At 49.1% G+C, this 25,338-nt stretch overlaps 1 protein-coding gene and 1 non-coding gene across 8 annotated transcripts in view; one reads left to right on the top strand and one right to left on the bottom strand.

The window, feature by feature from the left end:
* Positions 1-637: 637 nt before the first annotated feature.
* trnag-gcc (transfer RNA glycine (anticodon GCC)) lies at positions 638-708 on the bottom strand. Its single transcript has one exon. It is a non-coding gene; the product is annotated as a tRNA-Gly (tRNA).
* Positions 709-13,827: 13,119 nt separating this feature from the next.
* pcloa (piccolo presynaptic cytomatrix protein a) overlaps positions 13,828-25,338 on the top strand; it is a 59,309-nt gene continuing 47,798 nt past the window's right edge. For 6 of the 7 annotated variants that reach the window (XM_086146296.1, XM_086146299.1, XM_086146295.1 and 3 more), the window contains exons 1-2: positions 16,915-18,028; positions 19,223-20,239. In XM_086146296.1, coding sequence (XP_086002422.1) covers positions 17,114-18,028; positions 19,223-20,239 — 1,932 coding nt within the window. In that variant the 5' untranslated portion in view covers positions 16,915-17,113. Of the gene's footprint in view, positions 14,131-16,908; positions 18,029-19,222; positions 20,240-25,338 lie in introns of those variants that run through there. The other variant, XM_086146301.1, reaches the window with a different exon arrangement.

The following is a 25,338-nucleotide window of genomic DNA, read 5'->3' as shown; positions in this document are numbered from 1 at the left end:
GAAGCCACACAGTTCATGTTGACTGCAGTTTGTCGCCCGGAGAGCCAAACTGACGCTTTGGGCATTTCTTATTCGGACGGCGGCCATCTTTGGAAGGCAGAGCCGCGCTGATACAGCGTGTTTACTGTTCGGTAAGTAAATAAACTTCCACATTGTGTCACTGAAGTAATTTATAGAGCACGATTCGGGTTCACAGAGTTGTTCTGCACAAATACAAATTACAATAACATCAAGATAAAATTACTTTCATTCCACTAAACACCTGATTTATAGGGTTCTGTTTTTGTCAAATGAACTCGCTGATTAAATTTAAACAACAATTCTACTTGGATAGAGTGGAGAACTAAAGTCCTTATGTCCTTTGCGTCCTCATCCTCGGTTGTTTCATTGACATTTAGTTCTACCTTGCCATGTTTATTTGTACATATGTAAATTTGTTTGTACTATTTATGTTCAATAATAATAAAAAAAAAAACTTAGGTGGAGTCTGGGTTAGAACACTACCTTTTGCACTCATGTAGTACCTCGTCAGTGACAAACAGTCCTGCAAAAGCAGACCTGTGACCATTATTGTTTATGGTGTAGTCATTTGTTTAACCATCAATGATTTATTATTCGCTGTGGCAAAAGTTTTAGTTGCATTGGCCGGGAATCGAACCCGGGCCTCCCGCGTGGCAGGCGAGAATTCTACCACTGAACCACCAATGCTTGGAAAAATGCAACAATGAAATAGGTTCCTGAACGTGCAGGATCCAGAAGTGGATCAAGGATTAGAAGCGTCTGGGTTTTATTGAAGAGCGACCTGGTCCAACGCTCAACACGACGAGCTCAGTTCTCCACCAGCGGGCCTCGAACCCGGCTGGAAACGGTTATGGTGCATTATAAATTGATGGATTATGTTGGTCTTTTTGACACGCTTGCACTGGGATTCCTCCTATTTTACCTTTAAATTAACAGTATGGTTTGGAGACACTGAGGAGAAGAATAAGTAGAAGCTGAGATCTCTTCCAGAATTGCCATCTGTTGGTGTTTCTGTGTAGGCTAGAATGCTAAGCTAACTGGGCTTCATGGTAACCTTAGCAGGCAGGAGGAAGCAGAGATGAAGACCTGGAGGTTTCCTTTTTGGAAGTGAGGAGAATGGAGAGGATCAAGAATGAGTTCTTCAGAGGGGCAGCACATGGTAGATGTTTGGAGATCAAGTCACACTGGGATGGTTTGGACATGGACAGAGGAGGGAGGCAGAAGATCTTGGTAGAAGGATGCTGAGCTTGGAGATCCAGAGGAAGACTAGAGAGGAGGTTTATGGATGGAGGGGAAGAGTTGGGTTAGATGTAGGCAGATGATTGTGGTGACCCCCGAAGGGATCAACCCTAAGGAGAAGAAGAAGAAGTGCCAGATGCCTGAATAAGTAGGAGGGTAAAGAACAGGGAAGACGGAGAAAATGATATATCTTCGAATCACAAGAGGTCAGTGTTGCGCAGTGTTGCCCTCCGCCTGCGAGTTGAAGGCCCATGAAGCAGATCAAACCGGCTACTTTCATATTTTGGAACACGCACAAAAACACCTTCTCAACCACAACGGCGGGACGAGGAGCGAAGCCTCGCTCTGCAGGGAAGGGCGCCGTCGGCCGAGGTGATCAGAGCGCCGCAATCACTCCCCGTCCTCAAGTTTCACTTATGTTGTGAATTTGCCGTTCCTGCTGCCATGGCAACTGTCCTTGAATGTCCTGTGTGTGTGTGTGTGTGTGTGTGTGTGTCTCGAAAGCGCACATTCTGAGCAGCAGTGAACGGATGTCTTGACCATTATGCGGGGGATCTTTTATCGGCGAGTCCTTCGCTTGAGGGGAGCTTTCGCCGCTGTCTGTAGTGCTTTCCATCGCCCGTCTGCTTCGCGCCGCCGTGTTCGTCGTCTCTCGATCTTGAATGTGGCGCCGAAGTCAACGACCGAGGCCGCGCTTGTTTAGGTAACCACAAACCGCAAGGTTAACACTTTTGCAAAGGTTAAATAAGAGAGCCCGTCGGTGTGAGCGGGCGTTCATTCATCTTATTAATGCAGTCGATTAATCATTGAAATATGGGAGACTGAACATATTGTGTCGGATGTGCGCTCGTCTCCAAAGCTCCTCACGACTCCGGAAAGCGGCCTCCATTCAGAATCTCTGAGTCATCCTTTCTTGCCTACAAGCTCTTCCTCTGGAACGTGGAAACCAAGTCCGTGGGCAAGGAGGGAGTGGATGTAGGTCATCTGCGGGACGACGGCCAGCGTCTGGCCTCTTCTTTCTCTCCCACCAAATCACGTTGTATATTGAATAGACATCAGCGAGGCGTCGCTTTGTGTTTTCCGCGAGTTCCCCTTAGCTCCCTGTTTCCCATCGCTCTTAATCTCCCGATCGCCTCCCTCCCTCCGGCTCCCTTTAAAAACACCCATAAATCTCTGAACTCCACTTCAACTGTCTTCTCCGCCCGTGTTGTTTTTTTTTTCGCAGCGTAAACCGCGACCGAAAGCAGAGCCGCACTGAAACACTCGCACAGCCGACACGCAGGGGAATTTATGTCCGTCGGGCCGGCGTAGGTGTGCCAGATTGCTCTGTCAGGAACAGGAGTGCATTAATCCTCTTGGACAGCGTGATTAGGAGCCCTGCAGGTGAGCTGCTGCAGAAGACGCCGCATCCAGGGAGCCGTGGAGGAGCTTCTCCCCGACCGAGGGAAGACGTTGACTTGCAAAAGTCCCTTTGAGCGATAGTTTTTTAAGCTTCCGTTAGCTAATTTAAGTGGTGCAAAACAGGATATCGCAATGTATTATATCTCCCCTCATGTCTCACGGCTCTATCTCCGTCCTCCTCTCTTGGCAATCAACCACGTTAATCCCTTCGAGTTCGCATGTCCTGCTGTGAACAACAGAGATTAGACTCCTGAACTCAGTGACCTTCAATCTAAATGACAAAAAATACGTATCTGCTGCATCCAAGTATGTTTCGCACATGTATACATACACGATATGGCCAAAAGTATTGGCTCACCCATCCAAATACTGGGGGATCGGGTGTTCGATCACTTCCGAGGTCACAGGTGTATAAAATCAAGCACCTAGACATGCAGAGTGATTGATTTTAAAAACATATGTGAAAGAATGGGTCGCTCGCAGGAGCTTGGTGAATTCCAGCGTGGAACTGTGATAGGAAGCTGGATTTTAAGAATATGGAGGTGTTTGGGAACGACAGCAACTCAGCCATGAAGGGTTCGTCCAGGTAAACTGACGGAGCGGGGTCAGCTGATGCTGCGGAGCACAGTGCCAAGAGTCCGGCAACTTTCTGCTACAGACCTCCAAACTTCACGTGGCCTTCAGATGAGCTGAAGAACAGTGCGCAGAGAGCTTCATAGAAAGGGGTTTCTATGGCCGAGCTGCTGAATCACCAAGTGCAACGCAATACACGCCAACTCTGGACCCGAGAGCAGTGAAGACGTGTTGTCCGGAGTGACAAATCGCGCTTCTCCGTCCGGCGATGTGATGGATGAGTCTGGGTCTGGCGGTTCCCAGAAGAACGCTACTTGTCTGCCTGCATTGTGCCAAGTGTGAAGTTTGGTGGAGTGGTGATTTTGGTTCCATAAGGAACACGGACAGCTTCAGCATATTAAGACATTTTGGAAAATTTCATGCTCAAAAGGTGGACCCACGTCATGTTGAACCCCCCTTTCTGTCCACATAGTGTATACATGTAGTTCAGGTGGTGAGATGGTCTACAAACCGATGAACAAAAGACAGGAGGCAGAGCTGGAAGTCGCAGAGATGAAGACGTGGAGGTTCTCTTTGGGAGTGACCAGGATGGAGAAGATCAGGAATGAGTCCATCAGAGGGACGGCACATGGCAGATGTTTTGAAGAGACGGTCTGAGATGGTTGGGTCATGAAAAGAAGAGGGAGAGTGAATATATTGGTAGAAGGATGCTTGAATTGGAGGTCCAGAGGAAGACCAAAGAGAAGATTGATGGGTGAAGATATGAAGGAAGTTGGTGTGAGAGAGGAGGATCCAGAGAGTAGGGTTGCATGGAGAAGGTTGATCTACTGTGGAGACCCTGAAGGGAAAAGTAAAGAAGAAGAAGAAAATGATGCACTCATCTCATCATGTAACAGATTCACCAGACAAAGATAGTAAGAATAAGAATAAGAACAACTTTATTTATTCCAAAGGAAATTGTTGTGCCAGAGCTTTCAAGTAAAACATAACAATGATAAATAATAGTGCGACATTGTATAAACAGTAAAAAAAAAAAAAAAAAGTAGATGTATAAACGATCCAATTTTTTTTTTTTTTAATTATTCTTATTTGTGAAAATGTTGAAGGTCGCAAATGCGTAGGATGTTTCTTGGTTGCACTTGGATGTGTCTTGGTTGCAGGAGCCACAAGGTCAGGAATCACCCTCGCCTTAAATATCCCAGTTTTGGAGATCATCTGTATTTAAACATCAAAATGAGGACCAACGTCCCGATCCTGATGTGATTGTGAAAGATCACCGCACACAAACCGTCAACCGAGTTGATGAGGTGATCTATGACCTCCGCCGGAGTGAATCCCGATGCGGCGCCGCATTCACGGACCGCCAAAGCTTTCGCGTTACAAACGCTGCATCTGGTTGAGGGATTTGAAAGGCAGGCAGAAAGTTCTGGAGCGGGATTTCAAATGTCTCTATTCACCACCGTCTCCTTGGAATTTTCCATAAGCGTGACTCATCAGACCCGAGGGACGAATCCCCTCGTTGGGAAGCAGTGACGCCGCCGCCGATGACGCACTACCTTGACAACAGGTGTGTATGTCAGTGGTTAATGATTTGTGTGTGTGTGTGTTGGTGGTGGTGAGGACTTGGGTGGCATTTAGACTTCACTCCTGCTTGACCTCGACGCTTCCTTTGTTAGGTTTTAAATGGATCCTCTCTCCTCCCGCCACCGTTAGCTTCATGCACGTGTCCGTTGTACCTGGAAGTTGTTTTTTTCGCAAAATTCCAGAAATCCGGGTTTGGCGTTAACGGGCCTGCAAACCGACCGGCGTCGGATTTGTGAGGAACATCTAATGGTGCATCAAGCAGCACATCTGTGGTGACGTCCCGTGCAGAAGAGGAAGCATCTCTGAACTTACAGTGCACCATTATTCTGATTAAAATAGCACTTTTATATTAAAAGCCCTTTTATTTTTTTGAACCACCCCAATCAAAGCTGAGCAACATGTAGGGCTTGATAGAAAACAGCAAAAGAAGCATTTTCGGAGGAATTAAATCATGACGGCCGTGAACCGGGGAATAGAAACCGATGTTCTTTTTCGACCTTCCTATTCAAGCTTTGAACAAACGGGTCGAGAATAATTATTCGCCATCTCTTGCGCAGATATCTAAGGCCGTCCTGCCAAATGGTGTTTGACATGTTACTCGGATTTAGTTTCAAAGACACTCTGGTAACTTTGAAAAGAATTGTCCTTTTCTAGCAGCTTGAATATGGAAACATTGGTAATCTTTGCAAGCGGCGGCATCTTCAACTTGCCAGGACTCGTTTGAAATGTTTCCTACGAGTGTGGAATTCGTCCGAGTGGCTTCCAACACGTGCCGGGTTTGCGTTGACACGATTCCCCGCTGATGATTGACCGACGCCACTTGTCGGTGAGGTCGTTTCCGATAGCTTTTTGGGTGATTTCTCGCTTTTCCATACATTTATTTTCACACATATGGACAATGTAAGATCTCCACTGAACCTCCCGGTGGTGGGACAGGAAACCTGGAGAACACCTGAGGAACCTCACGCTAACCGCTGCACCGCTAAAGCTATTCTTGACGGAACACGGAAATGGGAAATGTTTAGAAACGCAGTAATTTAGCAGCGTCTGAAGTGACCGTTTCTAATCCGACGTCCCCGTTCCTGGCTTTGCGTCGGGGTTGTCGGAGAAGCTCCTGGTACCGGGTTTCCTTTCTCTCCGCAGAGATCCGTCAGACGGCCCGACAGCTCTTTGTTGCTCCGTTGCTTGGAAGCTTGAATTCACGCGAGGGGTTTTCAGTCGTGACTTGTCGTCTGTTCTGATCACAAGCTGCCGCCGCCTGAGAGCAAACCGCTGCGTCTGTGTGAAGATTCAGAGAGCTGGAGCTCTGGAGCCATGGAGGTAAGCTGGCGTAGACCCTCACCTTTAAGCCGCGCCTTTTCTTTTCGTGACCATCTCCTGAAAGACATCCGTTTGGAAGGCGGGGAAGGGTTTGCACTCAAACTCGTTTCTCATGGCGGCCACATACGGCCGAGGTCAGGGGTCGGCAACCCGTAACACCCAAAGAGCCATTTGGACCCGGTTTCCTCGGAAAAGAAAACACCGGGAGCCACAGTTACTGTTTGACGTCTAAAATAAAGGTACCGCTGTATATATTGCTTTTTATTACCTTTACACTTTGTATAAACAAGTGTGTTGCTTCTGAAATTCACAAAGTATTGCGGAGAAAATTTAATTTTATTTATGCAATGAACTCATTTTGAGCTTTGGGCTTTCAGAGCGTTTAGCGGAGCCTTGACCTGAATTTTCGAAATAAATCGGGTAAAAAATCACTGTGTCAGTAAACAATAAAAAATAAATATTAGCAAAATATCTTCATAAATATTTATTTTACCTGGTTTATGGGACTTCTGCTCCTGAACTTCTGCGCACAGCATCTGCAAATCGGGACTTTACCGGCTGCGAGTGTGACGTTATTTTGAGCGGTGAGAAATAATAAATTTAATTTTATTTAATATTTCAAGATCACAATAATCTTCCAACTTAGAACTAAAAGTTAAAAAAAGGAATTAACACAAATGAAATACACTTCAATTAAATATTTATAATTCATTTTCCAAGCCACTCGGAGCCGCAGTGTAAAGATGACGGGTTGCCGACCGCTGGACTAGGTAGATGTCAAGTGGGCCGGACCATTAAAATAATAGCATACTCAGCAATAAATAACCAAAATATTATGTCTTTCCTCTGTTTTGGTGTAAAGAAGTACGAGGACATGAGGAAAATCTTCGAATTTAATGAACAATCCTTTTACAAAACATCTAATGAAATACCTCATATGTCCTCAAAAAAACCTGTCATTTAATTTTATCATTCACATGTTTGCATTGCAAGTGATCCCACTGATCTTGCAAAGGCACAAAACTTTAACAAGTAATTGGTATTGAAAAATACAGTAATGCACTTTTAAGATTAAATCAGACTGATAAAGAAAGTGATTTTTAAACCATTTCCACATTTGCATATAAAATCTAAATTGAATCCCTGCCTACACCTTACAAACTAAAGAGTGCTATTAAATGTGTAAGGGAGAAATATTCACCTGGCCTGTAAATGTGTAAACTTCATCCATGAAACATGCAAACGCATACAATACGTACTGAAAATGCATGGAGTTGCATGAACAGTAGAATTCCATCATACTCATTTGTAGTGAAGCTGGTGACTAGCATTAGATTGCAGATTTTCACTAGCAATTAGCTAGCTGGCTTTGACCTAGCTGGCGTCACTGATTTCTCGGCTGTCGGTGAAAGTGGACGCTGTTTCCTCGAACCCGCCAGCGACTGGTTGATCTTATATCTTGTCATTTGTCCTCGCAAGCTATTGCAAGTTGTCCTTTCGCCGTGATGAGTCTCGCAGCGGCGCCGAGTTTTATATTCCTTAAAAACCGAAACTTGTCGCAAACACGCCAAGCACAAAGGTTTCCCGTGCGTCCATTTTTTTTGAAAATTCTACACTTTTCATCTACTTTTCTCTGTTTTGATAACGACATTTTGACTAATGAGGGAGTAGCGTGTGAGCAGACGGCACATTGACAACGTCTGCTGATTGGTCCGTCTCACTGATGCGACTTGTCTTTCACTATGACCAAAACAGTGCGCCCCCTAGAGGAAAATCCTTGAATTGCACTTCATTAAAAAAATTAAATCCTTGCCATTTATGCATTTTTTCCCTTTCAAATGATCCTGCAGGCCTGATCGAACCTCCTTGCGGCCCCTGGGTTCGCACCTCTGCCTCGCAGCCGGAAAGTCTCTGGTTGGATTCCCACTGGTGTCCTGAACACAACCTGCAGGCCTGCAGAGCCCACACCCTGAAAATGAAAAGAAAGTCCTGTTCTAGTGTCAGCGAGCAGAAATTTATGGAAATTTGGACATTTCATTTTCGTGATTATGAATATTTTTCCCTTTAAACAGCGTCCGATAGCCTCCGGAGATGTGTGGGGACGGTTCGGGAGGCCGCGGAAGTCATTTTCATTTTATTACTGTGTATTCTATGCTAACGCAGAGCATTCTAATTCGGCCGGGGAGAACTCTCATTTTTATTAAAAAAAAAAAAAAAACAGTCTGAGGACTTTAATATTACCTGAAGATATGAATTATCAGTGGGGTCGAAAACACTTTAACTGGGAAACTCGTGGTTGATTTTCAATGAACAATTAAATCCTTTTAATCATGTCCTTAAAGTTTGCATCACGTTCACCGTTCCTGGACGTCGGCCTCCGTCCGATCCACTCCCGCCATGATGAAAAGCCTCATCGCGGACGCCGAGCGGTTTCATTTGGTTCCTGGCTCTGGGCGCCGGCCGGCTCGCACCGTTGTTCCCGTGCATCCGTCAACCTCTGGGCGCAGTGGCTTTGCAGATTGGCTTCTACGCGCCGTTCCATTTAATCCTATTAACGGCCCGGTAAAAGTCTCCTTCCCACGCCCTTCGCCTGAACCACGTCCTGCCGAAAAAAAAAAAAAAAAAAAAAAAAAAACATCCCAAAGAGACGGATTTCAATCGCGCCCTCTGTCAGAATGGTCTCGGTTAAAAAAAAATTAAAATGTTGTGAGGACGCCCCTGAAAGCAGGAGTGTGATCCCTCAACCGCTCCATCTTTCCGGTTATAAAAGTCCCGTTTGTTTCGCGGAACCGAGAATCCGGACCGGGCGCAGAAGGTGTTGTGACGTATCGAGATGTGAAATTCTTCTCAGAATCGTCTCGTCATGGCAACAAGACTTGAATTTCTTCATTTGAAGACGTTCCAGCCCAGAGGCGTCTTCAGTTCCAGTGACCTGCGAGGAGATCCCCGATATAACAACCGTGGTTTTGGCCGAGTCCAGGTTCTGATGGCTCCTTACGGAAATGCAGAAAAGTGTCGCATCTTCTGGGATGAGGCTAAAACATCTTCACCACAGGAAGATTCTGAGAAGAATTTAAAACATCAATATTTCACAACACCTTCCGCGCCGGGTCTGGATTCTCGGTTCCACGAAACAAAAGGACTTATGTAACTCTGACTCTCAATCGGGAGCGCATGTGTGTGTGTGTGTGTGTGTGTGTTCAGGACTGGTTGAAAGGATGTGGAAATAGATGATTTCTCCAACGATAATGCATTTCTTGCAATGTAGGATAGCTGCTGCCGATGGTCGCTGCATCTCAGTGGCGCCGGCAGCGATTTTCTGTCTTTCTTGTGAGTAAAAGTGTCTTTTTGTATTTTTTTTTGTCATTTCAGCTGATCGCCGGCGAGTCCACATGACCCCGCCGGTGCTCGTTTCGGAGACTTCCAGCAGGAGTCCGGGCGCCGCACATAAGAAAACAGCTTACCGTGAAGAGGGCGCGTTCGATTGGTCCGTCTCAGAAGAGGATTAGAGGGACCTCTTTGTCTGCAGGTGTGTGTGTGCGTGTGTGTGTGTGTCGTCAGAAGGCGTGCTTAGCGGTAGTAAGGCCGAGCGGAAGCCGCTGTGACTTTAAAAGGTATTTTTAGTAGGCGTCGTCTCACTGGTCAGAGGGAAAGCGGCGGAATTAGACGCATGCCAGGTTGCTAATAGGGATGAGAGCGGCTCAGTGCTAATATATCAGAAATTACACGCCGGTCGCTCGGCAGCTCGTCGCACCAGAACGCTCAAGGATACACACTCGGGAGGGAAGGTATGTAACTTGTCTCGTCGGAGAGTTTTATCTCGGCGAGGGGACCTGTTGCAGTCTGACGGCGTCTCCGCTCACGGACGGGGAGCTTTTGTTTTTTTGTTTTTCTTCTCCGAGACGCCGACGCTCCGAAAAAAAACCCCTCTTTGTGTCGAACCCCCGACCGAGCATTCAAAATTTAATGAACGGCATACAGCGCGTCTTATCTGGTTACCAGAGTCGAGTTACAGCGGCCTCGGGCGAGGCGTGCTACTTTTACACACACACACACACACACACACACACGCGATCACTGAGTTTATGTCCATTTCTTTTATGGTGTGTGTGTGTCTTTATGAACAGCTCAGTTTTTATGACTACCCTCTACCATTGTTGTGTCTGTCTCCCTGTCCCCCCGTCTGTCCTCTCTGTCTGGTTTTAATGTGTTTGTTTTGCTTGACTGAACACCTCAGTGTGTGTGTGTGTGTGTGTGTGTGTGTTTTATGGGAATATGTGGATGAGAGAGAGCTGCACAGCATAGAGGACGATATCGTGCTTCGGCAATCAGCAGGAAGAAGGACGGCAATAATCTCTGCCATCATTTATCATCAAAACGCACCTCCACCTACAGATACATGGAGCGTGAGGAATGAAGGGATGGAGGAATGAAGGGATGGAGGAAAGAAGGGATGGAGGAAAGGAAACAAAAGGAAAGACTGGGATGTGATATTTAAAATTCCACAGCAGAAAGCGGAGGGAGGTGTGTTTGTATGAATGGCGTTTGAATCCTCAACCCCTGTTTGCTTCAGATGATGCGGTTGATTAGAGGAAGCTAACGTCAACAAGAGGGAACAAGTGTGTGTGTGTGTGTGTGTGGTTCCTACATATTCAATAATAATTCAGGCTGTAGTTAAGTAAGTTCAGTGAATGCATCTTTAAGTTCTGGAGGTAGAATATTCAAAATAGTAGGGGTTTTGGGAGCGGGTCGCCGATGTGACGGCGGCGCTAATTGATTGGAGGCCATTTTCCACCGAGTGAAGGTGTGACGGCCCGTGTTTGATCGCTGCTCGCCGGGATCGCGGTGGAAAATCAAACCAGCCCGCAGCCGGTGGCCTCGTCTGGCAAACGTAATCATGTTACGGCGCGGCTTCGCTTGATATTTATATCCCGCGATAGCAGCTTCATGTTTCATTTACAGTAGATTCATCCATTGATTCATTCTCCACAATGCTAAGGCTGAGAACGTGAAGAGAACACGTGTTGTTGTCATAAGTAGAGGTCTCAGTCAACCAGATCATGGGTCATTCTTGTTGAACTCTTCTTCCGGTGGTGAAGGAGCAACTTTTGGGGATCATCTCATCCAGGTAATCCCCAAAAGTTGCTCCTTTGTCCCCAACGAACGACACCCCTGTTAGCATAACAACCCCCTTGGACGTTCTGCCGATCTTCTGCCTGAAACGTCTTCAAGTGAACAAACTGAAGTCCAGTTGCCACCGCAAGAAGATTTCAACATTAATGTTCTGACTGACGGGGACGCCGTAAGATGCCCAGGTGTGGTTTCCAGTGAACCTCCTGCATGTGTTTGGTCTGTGGGAGGAACTTGGAGAACCCTGAGGAACCCCATGGAGAATCCAACCGGGGACCTTCTGGCAGCAGTGCTAACCGCTATGCGCCTCCACCAAACAAACTAACAATTAAATAGAAATCTTAAATTTTTCTCAGCGGTCAGTCAAATCTAGCAGTTCTGTAGTTCCAACACGCATGACAGACGGTGATGATATTGTCCCGTAGGATCGTAGAAGCTCTTTCCATTGTTAAACATCGCCAAGAAGGAATAGAGCTAGAGATCTCATCAGTTTGGATTAGCTTCTGAAAGTAGCATTAGCCGTGTGTGTCCAAATCACACGTCTGCAAGACGATACCGCGGTTCCACAACGCTAAAGATACAAAGAACAGCCCCCTAAATCTGAAAGTAACCAGTTTGAGAAGCAAACGGCTGTCGCAGCATCTTCAGCGATCTCCTGAAACGCCCAGCTGGGACTGGAGTTAGCGCTGAAGATGGAGCCACCTGCTCCGACGCTCATCCGGTGTGACATCACCTCAGCTCTCCGTCAAGTCGTTGGTCTTTTTTTGACATGCTCGCGCTGGAATTCCTCCTGTTTTACTTTTCAATCAGCTCATTGGTTTGGAGACACTGAGAAGAAGACAGGAGGAAGAGCTGGAGGTTCCTCTTCGGGAGTGAGGAGGACGGAGAGGATCGGGAAGGAATCCATCAGAGGGATGTTCTGGAGACTCAGATGGTGTGGAGATGGACAGAAGAGGGATGGGTTGAAGGACGCTGAGGTTGGAGGAGGTCTGGAGGAAGACCAGAGAGGATGGAGAGAAGACAGTGAGATGGACGCAGATGATCGCGTCCTGAAGGGAGAAGAAGAAGAAGACAGCTGGTAGATTATTTCTAACCCTTGGCTCTATCAACTTTCCCATCATCTTCTAGGTCAAATTTCCATTTTTAATGAGCAGATAGAAGAGCGCTGTCTGGCTACAAAGCAAAAAAACATCTCTTTAAAAGCATCTCCTACACAAGCCTGGTCTGGGAGTCTCCGCTGCATCTCATTTGAAATAACCGCGCGGTCGTCGGTGCCGAGAAGCTGCAGACGATGACGAACGAGCTGTTTATTTGTTTGTTTCCCCTCACGGATTCCATCGCCCAGTTTTGCCGCCGCCCCGCTCAGGTACGAGGAGCTGGACGGGCGCCGGAGCGCCGAGGACACATGCACCCCGCAGGCCGGCAGACGCACAACAAATGAGCGCTGGCTGTCAGATCGCAACACATCTGCTTGATGCGCAGCAGAGCCGACATGATTTAATCCTCCCTGCGCCTGCTGGCTGGCTGTTCATATTCCCAGCAAAAGGGAAGCTAAATCTAATATCCGCCGTGCCCCGGCTTCACGTCGTAACCAAATTGTCGGAGCTGGCTTTGGAGATACCCATGCACGCGGTGGTATTTTTTAAGTGCATCGCTGGAAACCAGCGGGCCGCGGCGCTTGTGCGATGACATCTGATCTCGCAAATCATCATCACTGTTAGCATCGTGATTTAATGATTTCACATGGAACGTTTGCACACTAAAAACAACAATATAGGTGGAACGTCTGCTCAAAGGCCATCCTCGGCCCGCAGAGGCAGCGAAAGCATGTTTGACCCCGCATGTCAGTGGTTTTCTGCCATTGCTCTGCTCGAACAGCCCAAGCAGGCCCCTTTAAAAAGACATTTTCCTCCGCCGATGTCTTCAGATCACCTGTCAGAGGCGGAGCATGCGCAGAGAGCGGCGGAGGCTACGCACGTCAAGCGCCCGCTTGTTACATAGAGACAACCGGATGTGTCACAGCGCTCATTTCAAAATAAAACCCCAAGCCGATGAAGGTCGAACCGCTCCCGAGGGTGGGAAAAAAACGGAAACGGACCGCAGAGGAGCGGATTGTGAATTCCTCTCAATAGTAATAATGTTTGAACATCCGTTTGGGCAATTAATGAAAGATACACAATTAATGCTCAGGGCAGTTACTTGACTAAAGCTTTATTTTTCGCTGTAGAGGCAAACATGATGCAATCTTCGTGTTACTAATCGGGTCTTATGACCTGCTGTGAACGGACGAATAGTACCCAGCGACCCCAAGTGCAGGATTAATGATTTAATTCGTGAACCTGCATTAAATCATGTCATTTCCGTGTCGGACTGAGCTCGATTTGCGCGCAGAGGCGCTGCTTTTATTGTGCGAGGCTAGCCGGAAGTGGGTCGTTCGTGGGCGTGACGCTCGCCAGCGCCCAGAGCCCCACGCAGAGGCGGACGGCGGTGACTGGCGTGCAGCTGCGGGGATGCGCGACTCGCAAAAACACGGCGGAGCCGCGGAGGCGGGGACGGGGAGGGAGGAGGCGCCGCGCTAGACGAGACCCGAGATGCGCCGAGACGTCGAGGGACGCCGCCCGCGGTCCGCTTCCCGGAGATAGACGGCGAGCCGAGCGGCATGGGGAACGAGGCGAGCCTGGACGGAGGCGACGGGCCGCTGCCGGAGGGGCTGGCGGCCGACGGGGCCGGCGGTTTCGTGCGGGTCCCCGGCGGGGAACCGGTGGACCTGAGCCGGCTCAGCGAGGCCCAGCGCAGGCGGCTGGCCGCGGCCGTGGAAGGGGCGCACGGCGGGCTGAGGCCCGGGGCCGCGGCCCCACGAAGGCAGGGCTCCTACCGCCTGCATGCATCCGTGTGTGTGTGTGTGTGTGTGTGTGTGTGTGTGCGTGTGCAGGTTCAGTCCAGCGTCGTGTGTGTGGGGAGTAAATGGAGGACAGTCATTTTGTTTAATTTGCTCATTGCATGCAATCATTTGCAGCCGTGTTACACCCGGCCGATCAGTCGGTGTTTGGGAGCAAACAATGGTTTTATTGGAGGAGCGATTCCATATCGTTGGATTTCGTGTGTGTGTGAGATCATAGCGTAGGAGACACACCTCCAGTGTTGGTGCGAAATGCTCGAAATGCCTGCTGGGTAGGAAAATCTGTCGTGCCAAGTGATTTTTTTCCCCCTTCCGAGCGACGCCTTGAAATCCAGCAAAACAAAGTCTTGGTTTTCTCTCGTGTGTTGGGGGTGTAGGAAAGCTGCTGATACCCCCCCCCGCCCCCCTAAAAAAACCCAAAAAAAACCCAACATGCTGGAAAAAAAACAACAAATCCCGCTTCCAATCGCAAAGGGAAAGAGGAGCTCCCTGGATGGGGGGCAGACGTTGTATGCTCGGTCTTAATTGGCTCTAATTGGGAAGAGGGTTGTTATTAATGCCTGAGCTGGGTGTGTGTGTGTGTGTGTGTGTGTGTGTGTGTGTGTGGAGGGGGGGGGCATCAATATTAATATGACTATTAATAGAACAGCAGCATTAATGTCACGCCTCCTGCTTCCCGCCTCCTCCTCCTCCATCCCTTCATCTAAAACGGCACATCTCCTGGTCTGGTGTCGTCGCTGTCCGCGGTGCTGAAAGCGCTTGCAGGCGCTCCGGGCGACCAAGCCGGAATACACACATTAACGCCTTCGTTTCCGGGAGGTGGACGTGCGTGTGTGTGTCTGTGTGTGTGTGACGCTCCTGTATCTGTGTGTGCAAACACCCGACGTTTGTCAATTACATTTCAGAATCCCGGCAGGCCGTCTCTTCCACGGGGACCTCCCCGCGAGGGGCTCTTCTGTTGACATTGTGCTCGGCAATGCATTGACTTCCTCCCCCTCCTCCTTCTCTGCTGAAGCTAACAAAAGCATCTCCGTCACCATCTTTATCTCAGCGATACACTCTCCGCGTCACCCGACCGCGTTCAGCTTCCTCGTCGGTTCAGGCCCGGCGTTGCGAGGCTGCAGGGGCTGGATTGCGCCGTGCTCACTGATGTGTCAGAAAAGGCCATACAAGCCGCCGCCGTCGTCATCTCCTCTTTTGTTCGTCGCCGAGTGTTCGTCACACTCGGCAATTGAGGTCGTCTGACCCGGAAATGTTGACTCTGGAGTTGTCAGATGTCATACGATAACATAAATTCGTAAACATTGAGCTGGGTTTGTTCTTACACTGGCGATTTATGGGACAGACTTTTCTAAAAGCAGGAATAATTAAGCGAATAGACTGATTGCAGAGATGAGACATGTATGCTCGCTTTGAGACAGCGGTGAGGCGTGCTGTAGGTGTAACAGAGAAGTTTAGGGTGGAGGTGGGGCTTCGTCAGCGATCAGCTCTGAGCATCTTCTGGTTTGCAGTGGTGATGGACAGGCTGACAGATGAAGTTAGACAGGAATCTCCACGGACCATGATGTTTGCAGATGACATTGTGATCTGTAGTGAGAGCAGGGAACAGGTGGAGGAACATCTAGAGAGGTGGAGGTATGCTCTGGAAAGGAGAGGAATGAAGGTTAGTCGCAGCAAGACAGGATGTATGTGTGTGAATGAGAGGAACTCGGGTGGAACGGTGAGGCTACAGGGAGTGGAGATCAAGAAGATTTCAGGTACTTGGGGTCAACGGTCCAGAGCAGTGGAGAAGAGGTGAAGAGACGGGTTCCAGCGGGTTGGAATGGGTGGAGAAAAGTGTCAGATAGAAGAACATCAGCCAGAAGGAAAGGAAAGGTGGAGGAGACACTGGTGAGATGGTCTACAAACACTGACAATGACCAATGGCAGAGCTGGAGGTCGCAGAGATGAAGATGTGGAGGTTCTTTTTGGGAGCGACCAGGATGGAGAGGATCAGGAATGAGCTTATCAGAGGGACGGCACATGGTAGATGTTTTTGAGAGAAGGTCTGAGATGGTTGGGTCATTACAGTGAACATATTGGTAGACGGATGCTGGAATTGGAGGTCATGAGGAAGACCAAAGAGAAGATGGAGGGATGTTCTGAGAGAGGATTTAAAGGTAGTTGGTGTGAGAGAGGAGGATCCAGAGAATACAGTTACATGGAGAAGGTGGACTGGTGGAGACCCCTGAAGGGAAAGAAGAAGAAGAAGGAATTGGACAACATGTCAGAGTCAGGTAGTCCTTCCGCTGTTTCGACCATTACTCAGGTGTGGTCGTCACACTGGATGGCCTTGCGTTGTTCCTCTGATGGTTTTGTTTCTTGATGTCGTTCCCCCTGGACTTGTCCAACACAAGGACACATAGAGACATGCAACCCTGTCCTTCACACATCATCGAGACATACAAGTATGAACTCTTTCTCATGTCGGGACAATTCAGGGTGAGAGGGGAGCAGCAACCACTGTGAGCTGACAAGTACCTCAAACCCTCAGAACATGTACACTTCTGTCGAGGGATTGCATGTGATGGTGTTTGAAACATCCTTTTCATTGCATTCTTTATCAAAGCCGATCCCAAGCAAACACTGAGGAAGACCGATTCGCAGATATGGGAATTACAAGAAGTGAAGAGCCCGTAGATGTGTTGATTATGAGGGTGTGAACAGCAATGACAAACCATTTTCTTTTCTTTGTCCAACAGACCTTCTCAATCTGATGCCCAGCAGCGACCCCAGCAGGTAGGGGCCTCCAAGGGCCCCGCGGGTCTCAGCAAGAGTCGCACTGTAGACGCCTTCAACCAGGGTCCGGCTGGCAAGCCCCAGCCGGGCCGAAGCCCCTCGTCCCTCAGCCTTTTCGAATCCAGATTCCGGCAGGAGCCAAAAGACGCCGACAGCAAGTCCACCGGTATGTTTGGCTCCAGCTTCCTCAGCGGGGCCAACCCCCTCAGCGCCGTGTCATCCATGACTTCCTCCGTCTCCTCTTCGATAACCTCGATGGGCGACGCTGTCAACATCCCCAAGTTTGGACTGTTTGGAGATGAAGAGGAGGGAGATGCAGGATCCGAGTCAAATCAGGGAGGAAAGCCAACAGGTAAGGGGCCTAGACAAGGGCCGGGTCCGAAGGGTCCCCAGCAAGGGCCTGGTCCGAAGGGTCCCCAGCAAGGGCCTGGTCCGAGGGGTCCCCAGCAAGGGCCTGGTCCGAGGGGTCCCCAACAAGGGCCTGGTCCGAAGGGCCCCCAACAAGTCCAAGGTTCAAAGGGACCACAGCAGGGAGGACCCCAGAAACAGGCCCAGGGCGTACCTGGACAGGGACCAAAGCCGGGGCAAGGGCAACCTGGACAGGGACCCAAGCAAGGCCAGATACCACCAGGGCAGGGGCCCAAACCAGCTCAGGGTCCTCCTGGCCAAGGACCCCCTGGGCAGGCCCCCGGGCCGGGTCAAGGACTACCGGGTCAGGGGCCGAAATCAGCTCAGGGCGCGCCGGGACAGGGACCCCCTGGGCAACAGGCACCAAAACCGGGTCAAGGACCACCGGGTCAAGCTGCCAAACAAAGCGGTCCTCCGCAACAAAAAGCAGGCCAGCCGGAACAAGGAACCAGGCAGCAAGGACCACCGGGACCTGGGCCTCAGCCAGGGGCCACAGCTAAGAGCGGAGCACCTCCCGGTCAGCAGGAAGCTGGAAAGGCCGGAGGTAGACTCTGTCCGTTGTGTAAGACGACCCAACTGAACGCCGGGTCCAAGGAGCCGCCCAATTACAATAACTGCACGGAGTGCAAGAACCAGGTCTGCAGCCTCTGTGGGTTCAGCCCCCCGGACTCGGCGGTAAGAACTTAATCCTTCCTTTTGTGAACACGTTTGTCACGAGTGCACAGATCGTACGATTGCTCAAGTCGATTGTAAGCATTTCAATGCCGCTGTTAGTTTTCCGACATAATCCACTGTCCGCGGGGATTATCGAGAACTTCTGTAATCTGAAGACCTCGTTTAGTCAGCCGTTTTCATAAGTCGTGTCTTTTCCTGCCACAATAACGACGATAACAAGAAGGATATTTCGCGTAACGTCCCGTTGGCTCAACTCAACAAGCCAAACAAAGTCCACCTCCGAGTTGGGCGAGCAGCCGCGACTCCTGAGAGCGCTACGCTATCGCAAGTACCTCGGGGGCCACGTGGACCCGAGGCATGTTGATTAAGGTGACTCACGCCACGGTCACGGGATCATCCTGTGCCGGCCAGCGAGGACGCTGGAAAAGCACGGAGAGTAAACGCCGTCGGGTCGCGTTTCTGGCACAGCGCAGCGACCCGACCCCTTCTGCTCCGGCTTCATCTCGCAATCGTATCGCAACGTAGGTCAAAGTTCGGGGGTCGGCCTCTCGGCGGAAGGTCCGAGTTGGCGTTTCTAAAGAAAGCCTCGATTTTATTGACGTGAGGGGAAGTGAACCCGCCTTGTTCTTGGTATTCTATCATTTGAAGAATGCCGGAACGCAGGTGTCCTCGAACGCGGGGTAAAGCTCTAAACAAAGAACTCCACGTCGTGTTTGCCGATGTGCCTTGACTCGCAATGAATGCTCGGCGCTAAGACAATCTGTGGCGTGCGTTCATTAAATTATATCCTCCCCAAAAAAAAAACACCAAAGCTGGTTTAACATCAATAAATATGGTGTGGAGAATAAGCCAAGTTAAAACGAGCTGTCCTTAAAAACAAAAGAGAAGTACATTTTCTCACCGTCCGCCGAGCTCCGAGCCGGAGATTCACGATTTGAAGAATTTCATACCGCGAGCGGTAATTTGGATTAGCGAAATGGGATTTCCCCATCATTTCAAACGTCCTAATTAATGGACACGTCTCTGAATGTGTCTCTTATCCGGCAAACAAGAAAAAAAAAAAAAAAAACCACGCGCTTATTTCCAGCTTTAATCGGTCACGCCTGCTCGTTCGTACGCCGTAATTACTCTCGCCGTCGCAAAATTACACGTCTTCGCCGGCGTCCGGTCTAACCCCGTCGTTTGTTTGCCCAGGGTAAAGAGTGGCTGTGTCTAAACTGCCAGATGCAGCGGGCGATGGGGGGCGCGGATCCCCCCGGTATGACCAAGCCCAAGCAAGGCTCCGCCCCGCCTTCGCCGCAAAGACGGGCGCCGGGGAAGCCCGGAAAGCTGCTGATAAAACAGCAGAGCACCAGCGACCAGGGATTAACGCCGCCGACGACGCCCAGGCAGAAATCCCCGGGGTCCACCTCTCCGGGACCGCTCTCTCCGGGCTCCTCGTTGGCGGGGTCCCCCAAATTGGACCCCAAGACCGGCCGGCCCATTCAGCAGAGGTCCAGTCCCCAGCAGTCGCCGGCGAAAGCCAAACAGGAGTCCGGCTTCTTCGGCGGGCTGGGCGGCATCAGCTTCGGAGGGCTCACGGACGCGGCCAAACCTCCCGCGTCCTCACAGCCCGCCGAGTCCGTCACGGGGAAGCTGTTCGGCGGCTTCGGCGGCCTGATGGACTCGTCCAAGCCTCAAGCGCAGCCCGCGGCCAAGCAGGAGGAGTCCGTCGCCGGGAAGTTGTTCGGAGGCTTCGGGGGTTTGTCCGAGGCGACCAAACCGCCCGCCGCCGCCTCGCAGATGTTCAGCTTTGGGTCGTCTCTCTTGACGTCGGCCACCACGCTCGTCACCGGCGAGGAAGCCAAGGTTGAAGACTCTCCGCCGGCGTCGCCCCCCGATTCCGAGCCCGGCTCCCCGTCGGACTCCGGCCCCGGCTCGCCGCCGGATTCCCCCTTCTCCGCTCCCGGCTCCCCGCCCGATTCGGACTCCGCTCCCGACACCCCGCCGGCTAAACCCAAGAAACCCGCCAGGACTACATCGGTGGAGCGCGGCGGGAAGACGGCGGCGACCGGACCGCCCTCGGCGCCCGCCGCCCGGCAGAGCTGTCCTCTGTGTAGCGCCGAGCTGAACCTGGGCTCGACCCTCGCGCCAAACTACAGCCTCTGCACCGAGTGCAAGAAGACCATCTGCAATACCTGCGGATTCAACCCGACCCCCCACCTCGGAGAGGTAAGACGCCGCGCCGGAGGCGCTCGGAATCTGCTGCTTCACGGCTCCCGGTACGCCGCGCTAGCGCTAATTTATGCTTCCAGTCGTGTATAAATAGAAGGCGAACATCCCCTCCGTGTTTCATTGAAATAGGTCACGGTTGAGACGCCGTCGGGAGCGTTCGCAGCAGCGCAACGGAAAAGATTCGCTCCTCAGCGACGTAGTTCAGCCCCGAATGACAAAAACCTCCAAACACACTCGACCGCCCGATGAGGGGTCGCCGTCGACGCGCTCCCGGTCGCCGATAACGCGGAAAGAAATGCGAAGACGAGCGAGGTTGTTTGCCGTCGTCGCTTGAAACAACGGACACTTGACCCTGAAACAGAATACGCGTCCTGTGTGTGTGTGTGTGTGTGTGTGTGTGTGTCCAGCCCTGGCTATAAGGAATAGCAGATGGCGCTGGATGCTGTAGGATCAGTATGTCGAGGGAACGGAGGCCAAAAACGGGGCTTCTGCTTCAGCGATTCCTCAGGATGCGGCTCATGCTAGCGGTTAGCGGTCCGAGCTATAGTGTTTGTGTCGTTTCAATATAAGGTTATCGGGCTCGCGAGATACGAGGAGCTCCTCTCGTCTCTTCCCGTTCATCGTTTTCTTCTTCTTCGGGCGCCTCCTTTCGTGGTGTCTCCACAGCCAATCATCTCAACCCCTCCCTCTGCATCAACTTCCATGAGCCTCCTCTCTGGTCCTCACACCTCCTCCAGCCTCAGCGTCCAGATCTTCTCCACCCTTCCTCTGTCCATGTCCAAACCATCTCAATGTGACTTTTTATCTCCAGAACATCCACCATGTGGTGGCCCTCTGATGGACTCCTTCCTGGTCCTAAGCTTAGCTTAGCTTAGCTTTCTAGCCCACACAGAAACACCAACAGATGGCAGTTCTTGAAGACATCTAGTTAAATTTCACTCGTCTTAGACCTTCTAAGGGTTTCTCATGACGGCAATGGTAATGTTTGACATGTGAATGAAAGAATGAACGTTGGAACAGGCAAACATGTCGACTCGCTCTCTGAACCGACATTTTTCTCAGCGCATTTTCAGATCAGTGAAAACGTCAGTGACCGAATCATTGCATCGAAAGGCTGAACCTCCCGTAGATTCCCACTAAAGTGTGAGCTCTCCCAGCCATGCTTGATGTTATGAAACGGTGAAGGCCTCGTGGAGATGCACGTTCGGGCCGCTGCCGGCCGGCACGTCCGTAAGCGAGTGTGTAAATACGGTGATGGTAAATGACGGCCTCGCTGGGGGTGAATCCTGTGTGAGTGCGGAAAAACAATAGTACTCTTTTTGATTGGAGTGAAATCTCAATGGAGAGGAGCCCCTGTGGAATCCAGCTGTGAGTCACACACACACACACACACACACACACACACACACACACACACACACACACACACAGAACCACAGCCTCCCGGTGGAGTCATCCACCTCCTACGTGCTGCTCCTCTCCTCTGTGTCATCATTCTCCGTCATCACGCCGTCCGTCAGCAAGTGCTCATTATATCGCATATGCGTTAGTGTGTGTGTGTGTGTGTGAGTGTGTGTGTGAGATTGCATGCGTGTGTGACGGCGTGCTGTTAAACAAGGCTGGATGGAGATGGTGATGGCCGTTGCCAACCTTCACGCAGCACCTCCTTTACCACTGGTACATAGACATATACAGGTTTACAGCTCTGGGATGGACACGGATGTCATTTTTTAAATTATTATTATTATTATTAATGATGTGCTATTATTATTTTGTATTGTTGTTATTATTATTATTATTATTATTATTATATTATTATTTTATTATTTTGTTGTGCAAAATGTGACCAGATGATTTGGGGGAAAAACTCTGTAAATTCATCTTTCAAATTAGAAATAATCAAACATGTTATTTATTTATTCATTCATTTTTTTTTAATCTATTTATTGTCTTTAAGATTACGACGATGATCTGACTTTTTGATCATTGGAAAAATATAATCGGCTTTTCCCCTGATCTAATCCTTTTTTTATATTATTGTTATAATAATGACAATAATAACAATTATTATTAATATTACTCCTTATATTATTACTCTATTCTCTCATTATAGTAATACTATTTGTGACATGTATTACTAATATTAATCTTGTTAATATAATGGCAGAATTTCTATTCGAGTTGTGACGAACGCAGCCGATGTCATTTTTAAACCCTGACTTGTTCATTTAAATCAAATTATTTCCATCTCCTTCCCCGTCGGCATCTTCATCATTTCACACTGATTTTTAGGAATAATTCAAAGCAACTTTACTTTTACCGGTTCTCGATTAATCGCATGCAGAATTTTCTGATAAAATCTCAGGTAATTTCCTGCAGACGTTTTTGTAATCTTCTGCCCGTCCGTTGTCATTTCCTGCAAACGCTGCGCTAATTGCTAGATCCTCTTTTCCTTCGGCCTGCTCCATTCAGGGGTCGCCGTCGTCGACACGAATCCACGTCCTCCTTAGACAACGATGACGCAAAAGTTATGTAAAATCCCAACTAGAGGCGGCTGGAATCAGAAGGTTGACTGGTTGATTCCCAGCCTGAGCCAATTTTGCACACCTATAATAAGGCATTATAAGGTGCCTGATAAAACATGGAGTTTTTAAGATACGGTATTTTATCTTGATCAAGTAAAGTTATACAAGTGTGTCGCTCCAGTTTAGAAAACGGTGCCTTATTTTGTTTGTTTTTTCGATGGACGCCAGCAGATTATCCCCTCCAGACGTCAGCTCACGCCAAAAAAACAAGTTGATGCCAAACGGCGCGTCTTCAACAAAGACATGGGTCGCTAAATATTTGTTTATAGAAGCCGAGGGCGAAGCGATGTATGAGGATTACAATTTGAATCGGCAAATCGACGCGAAGACTTTGTTCGATATTTTGCAAACAAAACCGCAAAACCAACAAGGGTATTTTTCTAAAGCTTTGCACAACAACAAATGCAGCTTTCAAGGCAACTTTCTGCAAAATCACCAGAAAAAGCAAATTGTTTTCAGACGGATGTTTTTTCTTGAACCCTGAAGCAAATAACACTCAGAAAAATCACAGCTTTTTGCATAAAATTAATACATTTCATATCTTTAGTATACTTCTCAGAACACTGATGAAAGATTATTTTATTATTGTGATAATCGGTGGCAGCTAACCAGGATTTGTAATTTATTGCCTTTTACAAGGCGGCATAATTCATCCTGAGCAGAAATAAGTTGAAGTTACGATGGGTTCGGCCCTCCAACACCATTCAGGCTTCTCATTTGGCCCCTTGTAAAATATTAATTACTCACCCCTGGCTTGGTGTGTGTGTGTGTGTGTGTGTGTGTGTGTGTGTGTGTGAAGGGCAACTCTAACCACCTCATGGCGATCGCAGAAATTCAGAAACCCAGAAGGAAAAGCGGCATCTTTTCTCCGTCTCAGATCCGTTTCCTGTTTCTTTATTTTATTTATTTTTTATTTTATTTCTTTTTATTCTCTGCCTTTTAAAAGCTTCCTTTTACCTCCCGATCACAAGCTCAGATCCACCGCCTCTCCTTTGCTGTGAGGGAGCGTTTGTCGAAATGTGTGTGTGTGTGTGTGTGTGTGTGTGTGTGTGTGTAATAATTGGTGATTCAAAACATCACCCACGCATGTTGATGCGATTTGGAGGAAAAGCAAAGTAATTCAGGCGTTAGCAAGATTCTTCCATTCATGATGTGCACGGCCTCTCCTGCGCTAGAGGGGGCGGAGCCTGAGTCCAGAGGGGGCGGAGCCTATCTCTCCGCCGCCATTGGTCGAGAGGACATTCACTCATTCATGGAGAACTCATACAGATGCATTCAAACGTTCACGTTCAGGGTTTCCGGTTTTGTTGTGCCAGATTTACAAGAAAAATATAACAATAATAAATAACAGTAGAAAATTGTACAAACAGTAAAAAAAGAGGAAAAGGGAGTATAAGAAATCCAAATAAACTATAAAGTGAAAGATAAGGAGTGCACAAGAGTATGAAAAAATATTCTACATGTAGCTGTTATGAAATATTGCACAGTTATGAACATATATACGGATAAATTATTACAATTGACAGTAAGTGGGTGAGATTTTTTTTCTTTTTTTCTATTTTAAGATTTTAAGATTCCCTGCGGCTGAAGGGAGAGGAATTAAAAAGTCTGATAGCCTCAGGTAGGAAAGACCTCCTGGATGGAGGTGATGGACATCCATGAAGCTGAGGAGCTTCCTCAACGTCCTCCTCTCGGCCCTACGGAGATTCTCCGGCTGCTCTGGTTAGCGCCTTGCTGTGTGTGTGTGTGTGTGTGTGTGTGAATGGTGGACTATAATCCAGTGTGAAGTGTTGAAAGCGTTATATAAGCTGACATCGGTTATTGAAAGCTGCTGTTTATTCACATTATTATAATAATCCTTTGCTAAAGTGAGGATGATAAATGAGTCCTTGGGTTCCTGAGCAGGTCTTTGGTGGGTCTCCAGAAATGAAATGATTATAAAATGGACACCTACTCCCTTATTAGAAAGTCTAATTGTATGCAAATGTTGTTGGTTTTGTTGAAGTGTATGGCGACCCAGGTGTTCAGACACACTCGTCCGAAAGAAGTCTGAGAGCGAGGATTAAGAGTCCTAATCTCTTCTATCCCTCTTTTCCCGGCACGGACGTTATTTTTTTTAGCATTTCTTGGGTTTGGGGCGCTTTCCTAGCTCAGGTCCTTATCGTTGCACAAGGCAGAGGGGATCCTGACCGGGGGACGATTGAGAAAAGGGATCGGTCGTCAAGCCTTCTATTATTCTACACGCCCGCTTTTACAGAGCGCTGCAGTCATTTCTACTTTCTTTAACTCTAGAAAACCAGACTCATGATCGGGCATCGATCGTTAGCGTTCCATCCGCGTTCCCTCCGGCCTCCGCCGTGCTTTTCCGCCGTCGTCCGACCCGAGCGTTACGGACGCGGCCTTCCCGATGTGAGCGTGGCGTCCGGGCGGCGTTCCTTCCATCTGCTCGGCGCCTCGCCGGGGTTTCGCTCTTCGCCGGGACCGTCCGGTCGCCCCGCAGCTTCTGCCGCT

The sequence above is a fragment of the Fistularia commersonii genome, chromosome 5 (genome assembly GCF_037954325.1).
Source record: "Fistularia commersonii isolate RoL2024-O1a breed Wild chromosome 5, RoL_Fcom_v1.0, whole genome shotgun sequence".
NCBI lineage: Eukaryota > Metazoa > Chordata > Actinopteri > Syngnathiformes > Fistulariidae > Fistularia > Fistularia commersonii.
Note: the sequence above shows the minus strand (reverse complement) of the source record. Positions and strands in the feature narration are given on the sequence as shown.